The sequence below is a fragment of the Bison bison genome, unplaced genomic scaffold (assembly GCF_000754665.1).
Source record: "Bison bison bison isolate TAMUID 2011002044 unplaced genomic scaffold, Bison_UMD1.0 scf7180017864072, whole genome shotgun sequence".
Classification (NCBI taxonomy): Eukaryota; Metazoa; Chordata; class Mammalia; order Artiodactyla; family Bovidae; genus Bison; species Bison bison.
Genome location: NW_011494644.1, coordinates 5927621 through 5938277, shown reverse-complemented (window position 1 = coordinate 5938277; position 10657 = coordinate 5927621). Strand labels below are relative to the sequence as shown.

General features: G+C 39.8%; 1 protein-coding gene across 1 annotated transcript in view; it reads left to right on the top strand.

Moving 5' to 3' along the window:
- The window catches only part of COG7 (component of oligomeric golgi complex 7), a 90873-nt gene that overhangs the window by 29927 nt on the left and 50289 nt on the right, over nucleotides 1–10657 (top strand). Inside the window, exon 7 of the mRNA XM_010837200.1 lies at nucleotides 6430–6646. Coding sequence (XP_010835502.1) covers nucleotides 6430–6646 — 217 coding nt within the window. The remainder of the gene's footprint in view (nucleotides 1–6429; nucleotides 6647–10657) is intronic.

The following is a 10657-nucleotide window of genomic DNA, read 5'->3' as shown; positions in this document are numbered from 1 at the left end:
CTCATCTGGGTTTTCAGGAGGACAGAGCCTGTGGTGCCAAGGGAGAGGCTGATGACCTTGACACCCTCAGCTCTGCTTGAAGAACCTCCCCTTATGCTGCCATCACCAGAAGGGTTAAAAGATAAGCTTCAAAACCCAAGGCAGGCAAAGCTTCAGGTCTCCATTCAAACTCTTCTTATCGCTCGTATCTGTATCTTAAATAGGATCTAATGTGACAGTGTTGCTTGCTGTTCAGCCAGGCAGCCCATGGAATTCCTGGAGGCCGTTATCTTCTGATCTAAAAGCAGGAGGCCCTTAGTCAGGTTGTGCTTGAGTGAACCAGACTTTTTTTTATCTTAACTTTGGGTAAAATTTACCTGGTCTACAGTGAGTTTCCCTTGTTTTCACAATACACCAGGAGTTAGAGGAGCGGTATAGAGTTTTAAAGGTGCCCTCTGACTTAGGGCAGAGGTGGGACAGAGGAAATGCATTTCATTTACTTTCAGGAACTTTCCATCCTTTAATTTCTCGAATTTTCAGCCTTAAAGGGTATAAATCACTGGTCCCATGTCTTCATGCCAAGAGGTGCCCTAGATCATCTTTTTTTTTGTCTGAGTAATGACTAACTGGGCCTGTTCATGGTGTGGCTTATTCTATTTTTTTCAAAATTCATTGTGAATCAGCCTTCAAGTGTTGGTCAGTCATTTGCAGGCATGAACTTGACGGTGGTTGGAGATGATTCCTCACCCAGGGTCAGGTTGTTCAAGATTGTTGAAGCAGTCTTCTCCATCCTTGTTTCTTTCTTCTTGAACCATTCAGTCTAAAAAAAAAAAAAAAAAGCAACCAACCAAACAAGCAAAACAAAAAACAACCTCCTGTGGAAGTTTCGTGGTTTTTATGTAATTGTCAGTTTTCAGTGACCCTGTCCATCCACACTCATTTCTGGGTCCTTGTCTGCTGCTTATATCAGGAAGATAAAGACAGTTCGTGTGCATATGTACAGATGCCCCTCAGTGTTTGAGAAAAAGGATTTCGACTTCTCACACTTCTGTTCAGGCCTCACCCCAAGTTTTGCAAGATGTGATGTGTGTCCTTCAGTGCATGCTCAGTCCTGTCTGACTCTTTGCAACTATGTGGACTGTAGCCCGCCAGGCTCCTCTGTCCATGGAAAATTAGATAAGAATACTGGAGTGAAAAAAAAAAAAAGAATACTGGAGTGGGTTGCCACTTCCTACTCCAGGGGATCTTTCCAACCCAGGGATCGAACCCTTGTCTCTTGGTCTCTTGTGTCTCTTACATTGGCATTGGCAGGCGGGTTCTTTACCACTGAGCCAGCTGGGAAGTCCCTGTAAGATACAAGTTTATGCTAATGTACACTTTTGTCCCATGGCCCATTTTCTTTTCAAAATGTGAGCATGATACGTGACTGTCATCTCCTAAAGCTCAGTATAGCGCAGAAGAAATCCAAAGGTACCAGGGTGAATGTGTCTCTGAAGACTTTTTATCCTCAATATTTTAACATGAAAATTTCCCAACGTACAAAAAATTTGAAAGAATTGTACAGTGAACACCCATGTACCCACCCCTCCTGTGTTCTACGATGAACATTTTGCTATGTTTGCTTTATCGCAAATCTATCCATCTCTCCATGTGTCTATCTGTTCACTGACTCATCTTATTTTTTGACTCATTTCAAAGTAAGTTGCAAACATCATTCACTTCCAAACACACGTATCATTGACTAGAGTTCAGTATTTGTTTACTGAGATTATTTTAGGTAAATTGTGAAATGTGATGATCTTAAATATGCCATTTGATTAGTTTTGACAAGCACAGTTTAACCTAATCCCCTACCAAGGTACCGAACACAACTGTCATCCTAGAAAGTTCTCTAGTGCTCCTTCTCAGTTTGTCTCTGTACCACCATCACCGAGGGCAACCACTGTTCCATTTTTTTTCCACCATAAATTAGTTCAGCCTGTTGTAGAATTTCATGTCAATGGAATTTTACGGTGTATGTTCTTTTGTTGAGGCTTCTTTTATTCAGCCTGTTTTTGAAGATATATTCGTGTTGTATCAGTAGTTCCTTTTCGTTACTGAACGCTCTTACATGGTATGAACATATCTCAGTTTTGTTTGTTCAACCTTTTCTCGATGGACACTTGGACTGTTTCTAGTTCGGTGCGATTATAAGTAAAGCTGCTCTGAACATTGTTCTATAAGTTTTTTCGTGGATACCGCATGCTCATATCTCTTGGGTGAAGACATGGGAGAGGCGCTGCTGGGTTATAGAGTAGGTCTATATTTAGATATATAAGAAATCACACTTTTGCAAAGTGGTTGTGCTTTTGCACACTCCCACACACAAGTATGTGAGAGTTCCGATTGCTCCACATCCTTGCCATCATTAGATGTTGTCAGTCTTTTTCATCTTAGCCACTCTGGTGGGTGTGTTGTAGTATCTCACTGTGGTTTTAATTTGCATTTCCCTGATGACTAAGGGTGTTGAACTCCTTTTATCATGCTTATTGGCCACTTGTATATCTTCCTTTGTGAAGTATCTGTTCTGGTGTCCTGCCTATTTTTAAAAAAATTGCGTAACTTGCTTTTTTAATTATTGAGTTATAGAAGTTCTTTATATATTCTGGATATAAGTTCTTGATCAGATATATTTTGTAGATATTTCCTTCCAGTCTGAGCAGAAGTATTGATTTTGATGAACTTGATTTTATCATATTTTTCTTATATGGTTATTCTTTCTTTGTCCTCAGAAACTATCACCAGCCCCCAAGTTGCAAAGACATTCTTCTATGTTTTCTTCCAGATGCTTGTTGAGCTTTTACATTTAGTTCTATGGCCCATCTTGAATCAATTTTTGTATATAGTGTAAGGTGGGGCTTCCCTGGTGGCTCAGACAGTAAAGAATAAAGAAGCTGCCTGTGATGCAGGAGACCTGGGTTCAATCCCTGGGTTGGGACGATCCCTTGGAGAAGGGAATGGCTACCCACTCCAGTATTCTTGCCTGGAGAGTTCCAGTGTAAGGTAATGCCAGATTGTTTCTGCATGTGTTGTTTGGGTTAATTCCATGCCCCTAGTTGTTAAGTTTGATCTTGTAGTCTTTTGAACCTTTTGGTTGTTCTTTAACCAATGGCCAAAGCATCCCTTATGCCAGATCACTTTAAAGGAAAAGGGACACCTTTGAACATGAGAGACTTGTTGGTTGGTCAGCTGAAACTGTCAGCTGTAAACATTATAGTTTCAGCTGCCCAACCAATTAGAAGGCTTTGGTTTAGAGTTGTTTAGTTTAATTCTTCCCCCGCCTCAAGTCATTTAAGTAGGAGATAAAAGTGAAATAGATACTCATTGCCTAGTCCTTTCTCACAATACGAGGGAGGAGAAGAGTCAGGATTTCTTTTTCTAGATAAGAATACTTTTCATTGTCTCCATTGGTTCCATCCTTTCTTGTAGTAAAATGTTTCTTTTGTCAAATCGGGAAGTTGGACTGGGTGATATCTAAAGATCATGGTGATTCTCTTATGTTTGGGGGATCGTGGAGGGAATATTAATACTTTGGATAGAGACAGAGGAGGGTGTGTATTGGTCAGTGTTGTGTGAAGGGAGTGGGAATATATGATGGAGAAACGCTGAGTGCAAGACAGGAATTTGGCTTTCTCTAGAAGGCAGTGAGCATCTGGAGTAGTAGTGTGAATGATGTTACTGTTTTAAGAATCACTTTGGTGTCAGACCATCATCTGTGTAGTTCCTCTGCCAAAAAGCCTTACCAAGAGGAAGTATGCAGATAAATCGAAGACCATTTTTTGAAACAACTATCCTGGACTCTTCAAAAATGTCAGTGTCATGAAAGAAAAACAGTCAGGGAGTTATTAAGATTAAAGGAGACAAAAAGGCAACTGAATGTAATTTCACGATCTTGGATGGGATTCTGCATGATGACAAAAAAAGCTATTCAGAAGAACATTAAAAGGACAATTGAGGAGATTTGAACATGGACCGTAGCAGGTATAAGTATTACATCAAGGTTAAATTTGATTAGTTACAGTGTTGTAGTGATAAGGCTGGCCTTATTTTTAGGAGATATATGCCAAAGTATTTAGTGGTAACATGTCATGATACCTGTGATTACCTTTCCAATGGTTTAGGAAGTACAGCATTTGTGGCAAAATATTAATTGTTGAATCTTGCAATATTTAAACATTTAAAGCATAAGGAAAATTCTAAATAACCTTTAAAAATAGTGAATTTGGTAATGGTACATAGGGTGAACTGATGAAGAAAGACTGAAGACAGGAAGCTATGTTTGGTCTATGATGGTGATGGTAACGTAACAAAGGCATCCAGTTAAAAAATGGGCAATTGTTAGAACCTGGTAAGTGACAAAGGACCTGAAAGAAAGGAAAGTGAAAAGGGAGATTTTTATTCTGGTTGAATGGAGATGCTACTGACAGAAATAAGGAAGTTGAGAGAAACAGGTCTGAGGAGGTCAGCAGGAAAAGAATGAATTCCAACCTGGGACACTTTAAAATTCCAAGAGAGAGTGGCTCAGCTCTATGGTGATGCCTAGTAGATGGCTGGAAGCTGTCATTCAGGAAATATAAATTGGTCGTTTTGGTATTTGAGTTGAGTTAAATGCAAATTTCCTCTGTCTCTTTCTCTCAGACTCCAGCAGTGATATTTATTAAACTAAATAGGTGCTCATTGAATTCACTATGAGAATTAAAAAATTTGATCTTCTCTTTTCATAATAATCTTAAGAAAAGATATTAGCATATTTTGGCCCATGTACATGACCACCTTATAACCAGTTGCTGCCATATGATTTCAGTGGGTGCATTTGTGTTGATAGTCACATTGGTACCCCTCTTCTCTTGGGGGGCGAATGAAAAAAGAGGTAATATTTACATGATATAAATGCTAGTGTCAAGTGAGTGCTGTTTTATGTACGTTGCATAATGTTTTCTAGGATCCTTCCCTTTTTATGGCTGAATAATCTGATGTGTGTATTTTCCGCATTTTGTTTATCCATTCATTTGTAGATAAACACTTGAATTGCTTCTGTCTTCTGGCTGTTTGGAATAATGCTGCTATGAACAGGGGTGTACAAACATCTATTTGGGTCCCTGTTTTCAATTTTTTGGGGAGTATACCTCCAAGTGGAATTGCTGGATCATATAATCCTATGTTTAACATTTTGAGGAACTGCCACATGTTTTCCATAGCAACTGCAACATTTTACATTCCCACCAGCCATGCATAAGAATCCAAGATCATGAGAAATTTACCCTATGTTTTCTTCTAAGAATTTTACAGCTCACTCTTTAACATGTAGGTCTCAACATTTGAGTTAATTTTTATATATGATATAAGGTAAGGATCCAACTTTTTTTTTTTTTTTGGCATGTGGATTTCCAGTTTTCTGAGCACCATTTGTCAAAAAGACTGTCCTTTTCTGATGGAATGATGTTTGGCACCCTTGTTGAAAATCATTTGACCATGCATGTGTTTGGGCTCTCTCTTCTATTCCATTGGGCTATTTGTCTGTTTTTATGCAAATGCCACACTGTTTTGGCTATTATAGCTTTGTTGTAAATTTTGAAAATAGGAAGTATGAGATAGTCAATGTTGTTCTTTTTCAGTATTGTTTTTGCTATTTGGGGTTCCCTGAAATTCCATATGAATTTTAGAATGAGTTTTCCTGTTTCTCCCAAAAAATACTTTTGGGATTTTAATGGAGAGTGCACTCAATATATAGATGGCTTTGGGTAGTATTACTGTCTAACTCTGGAGAAGGAAATGGCAACCCACGCCAGTATTCTTGCCTGGAGAATCCCATGGACGGAGAAGCCTGGTAGGCTATAGTCCACGGGGTCGCAAGAGTCGGACACGACTGAGCAACTTCACTCACTCACTCACTATCTAACTCAGTGGGTAAAGAATCTGCCTGCAATGTAGGAGATCCAGGTTTGATCCCTGGGTTGGGAAGATCTCCTGTAGAAGGAAATGACAACCCACTCCAGTATTCTTGCCTGGAGAATCCCATGGACAGAGGATTTGCAGGCTGGTCTACAAATGTGCTTCTAGATCCTCCGACTGATTCAGTGAATTGCTCTTCTTTAGTTCTATTTGTTCCCTGCCACCCACACCCTCCCTGTTTCTGCATTTCATTTTCACAGTCCTCTCTCTAGCCAGTATCTAAATACTACATGTGATAGATTTGAAAATAGTTAGGCAGACATGAAGTAGCCAGTTGTCCTGGCGGCAAGGCACAAGTCTTGCTAGTTTACTTAGCTTCTGAGCACATCCACATGGGTGCTGAGCAAAGCCTGGACCCTGTAGCTCTTGATTGGACCACTTCCTGGCTCACAGGGATTCCTGCAGGCCATCCAGGAGTCTGCTTCATTGGAAGCTTTGCTCACTTGTGATAACACAGACGCCTCTCTCCCCCTGCAGGTCTTCAAGAACCCCCACGACGTCGTAACTGTTCTGCTGATTCAGACCCTGGGGGCCCTGGTGCCCTCTCTGCCCGTGTGCCTCAGTTCCGGCGTGGAGCGGGCAGGACCTGAGCTGGAGCTCGTCAAGCTGCTGGAGTTCTACGATGCCACCGCCCACTTCGCCAAGGGGTTGGAGATGGCCCTGCTCCCCCACGCATGTAAACATGCTTCCCTCCAGCCCTCTGACTTGCCTTCACTCACTTTTTTTGGGTGGGTTGGGAGGCCTGGGTTTGTTTGCCTTTTCCAGTGACTGGAGCAGTGTTTTACTTCTCAACAGAGAGGGAAACCTTTTCCATTAAAACATTGCCATTATGGAAATAATTGTTGCTTAATATATTTGCCTAGCTCCAGGGCTGCCTAGGCTCTTCACACGCCCTGGGGAAGTGACAGGCACTTCTGCAGGGGCTTAGAGTGTAAGCAGCAGGTGGACATTAGTGGCAGCGAGTGGGCAGCAAATTAGGCTGGGAGGGTGGTGTCCTCTTCCTTTTAAGTCATCACAGAACCTGGGGCAAGTCAACCTAAAAAAGTAAGTTCGAGAGAAGAAGTGGATTAGAGGAGGCTTTTGCAAGGGCAACAGCCTATTTTTAAGGGCAAGGGTGCAGTATTAGGACCAAGGGCGGCTATAAGGTACCTCGGCTTTCCCCAGATGCCGTGTGAGAGCACAGCGCTTTTTATTCCCATTTGGGCAAACAGTGCGTGGTGTGTTGCATTTCCCCAGCTGTTTCCCATCTATATTAAAAGCATCATAAAGCTTTAAGTCACACAGACCTCGTGAGGAATGCTGCTGTCAAATCAGGAAGTCGCCTCAGGAAGGCCTGCTTCTGCCATTGGGCGGCTGCATGTCACTAACTTGGTTTATCTACTAGTTATTCTCTTTAATTACCTGCATGTGTAATACCTCGTACATTCCAGGGAGTGTGTTTGTTGTTCGAGTTCCTGATGACTCATCGGGGGTTTTTGGCACCCTTGCTGGTCAGGCCTTGGCTGTGGGAGAGGCACGGTGGATGTGGGCAGCTTCCAGGGATCTGGACATCCTTGTCCTAGTGGTTGGAGAGCGTTTAGGCCGACTGTCCTGCAGGGACAGAGTGGAATGAAGGCAGGGCCAGAAGCAGGTTGCTTTCCTCCCACTGGTGATGTATATTGCTGAAGAAGAGAGAACCACCCTCTAAAGAACTGGATACAGAAAGTACTTTGTTAGTCAGCCATGGAAGTTTAGATTTTTCATGATTCCTACTGAGATTAAAAAAAAAAAGTATATGTATTTTTAAATTTAAAAGTACTTCGGAAACAGACATAAAAATAAAAGAGAATAAAAATGATGCATAATCTCTTCACTCAGAGAGGCATGGGAACACTTCCTCCCAGTAGTTCATATATAGATATACATGTTCATAAATGTATATGAAATAAAGGACTTTGCAGGTAACTCAGTGGTAAAGAATCCACCTGCCAATGCTCTAGACGTGGATTCAGTCTCTGGGTTGGGAAGATCCCCTGGAGGAGGAAATTGGCAACCCAGTATTCTTGCCTGGGAAATCCCATGGACAGAGGAGCCTGGTGGGCTATAGTCCATGGGGTCGCAGAAGAGTTGGACATGACTTTGACTAAATAACAACAACATATGAAGTAGATGCATATATAAATACATACATATGCATGTTTCTTGAAAAATACTAGTTTATATGATCTTATACTCTTTCTTTTTTGCTCACATTAATATAATGAGCATTTTTAAGTCATTAAGTATCTTCCTAAGACATGGTTTTTAATGACCATTTGATAATGATGGCTTACTTTAATTTTTTAATCCACTGTTTAGAAATAAAACTATTAAAAACAATCTTGCACATTAATTTTGGAGCCCACCTCTGATTATTCCTTGGAAGAAGTTTGAAAATTACAGTTGCTAATAAATGAAAAATTTTAAGATTTTGTCACATTTTGTTCTGTAGAAAGTTTCTGCCTCTTTACGGATTCATTTGTAGTAAATAAGGCTGCTCATTCCCCCATGCCCTAATCAGCACTAGGCTCTATTGTTTTTCTCCTTGCCAGTTTCTTAGACAGTTAACAATATATTGTTTCAATTTTCATTTCTTTGATTACTAGCCGGTTTGAAAATTATATTATAAAAAGTTATATTTTTTGTCTTGAATTGCTTATTCTTTTGCCTCTTTTTCTGTTTGAGAGTTTAATCTATTTCTGGTTAATTTATAAGGGCAATTTATTTAAAACTGTTTTATCAAATATGTTATAAAATCAAAGCACTGTTATAAAAATTCATGATACAGTTATATCTATAACATAAGATGAAACTCTCCTGTAATCCCACTAGCTGGAAATAACCACTGTTAAAAGTTTGGTGTGTATTCCCAAAATATCTTACATAGTATGGATTTTTTCTCATTATCAGCTATGTTGCAGATACGTTTTCTAATTTTCTGGTTTACCTTTAAGACTTTTCTATTTTAATGTATGTAGTATAACTCAAAAATATCTAAAAGGTTATACAGTAGAAAGTAAAAAAAATAATTAGTTGACTTGATAGTTAACAAGCAATATGTTTGGAGTAGGAAATGACAACCCACTCCAGTATTCTTGCCTGGAGAATTCTGTGGACAGATGAGCCTGGTGGTACAGTCCATGGGGTCATAAAGAGTTGGACACCACTGAACACGTACACACATGTATTGGGTTTAGAAAAACCCAGAAAATACAAGGAAGGATAAAGAGCAAACTCAATCAGCTGTCCAGAAACAATATTTTGCATTATATACACATGCATATTTTGTATATGAGTGTGTCTATATACTTAAATGCTTTTTATTTTTTATTAGTTTTTATCGGAGTATAATTGCTTTACAATGTTGTTACCTTTTTTTTTTTTTAAGAACTACTGTCTTTTAAAAATCTTTATTTATTTATTTATTTTCGATGGAGCTGGGTCTTTGTTACTATGTGCAGACTTTCTCTAGTTGCAGCAAGTGGGAGCCACTCTTCCTCGCGGTGGCTGTGTGGGCTTATTGTGGCAGCTTCTCTTGTTGCAGAGCATGGGCTCTAGGGTGTGGGGGCTTCGGTAGTTGAAGTGTGTGGGCTCAGTAATTGTGGCACTTGGGCTTAGTTGCCGCGCAGCATATGGGATCTTCCTGGACCAGGAATCGAACCTGTGTCCCCTGCACTGGCAGGCGGATTCCTAACCACTGGACCACCAAGGAAGTCCTTGTTAAATGTTTTTAATACAATATTTTATTATCACTGTCACCTTCCCAGTTTTATATGGATTCAGTACTGTCATCCAGCACACAAGTTTTCCTAGTTCCACAGCAGTCTTTATAGCTGTTTCCCTACCTCTTATTAAAGTCCGCTCAGTGTACATGGATTATTTTCGGTTGTCCTTTCTCTTTAATCTCTTTTAAACTAAAACAGTCATCTCATCTTTGGTCTTTCATGACACTGATGTCTTTGAAGAATACAGGGTAGTTTTCTTGTAGAATGTCCTATAGCCTGGAATTATCTAATTGTTTCCTTGTGTTTAGATTTAGATGAAACCTTTTTAATAAGAATACTACACTGTTGATGATGTATACTTCCTATGGCATCACATCAGGAGACACATAATGTCCAATTATTGGTGGTGGGTTGGATTAATCACTTGGTAGTTATACCTGCCAGGTCACTCCATTGTAAAGTTACCTTTTCCTCTTTGTAATTAATAATTATCTATGGGGTGATATTTTGAGCCCATAGGAATATTCCGTTCCTTAAGAAACATTTACCTAATGACTTTAGCATCCACTGGTAATTCCTGCCTAAATGAACTTTTACATTGCTGATTATAAAATGGTGATATTCTAGTTCTCTCATTTCTTTTACGTACATTTGCAGGCATTCTTTTGTGAGGAGATTTTTCTTCCTTTGTCTCTCTTTAATGTCACTATAAACTTATGGATTTTTTACTCATTGTATTATGATACATTATTTTCATTATTCATTTTGATGCTTGAATTATTTCAGATTTGGTCGGTGGTTGCCCCTTCAGGCTGGCTCCTGCATCATTTTGACATGTTCCTATCAGCCTTAGAGTGTTTTATTGCTTTATGGCACACACAGATCCAGGAACATTTTGTATTGCCTCAGACCTGGAGTCAGCCGTTTTCTCAAGGAGCTTGGTT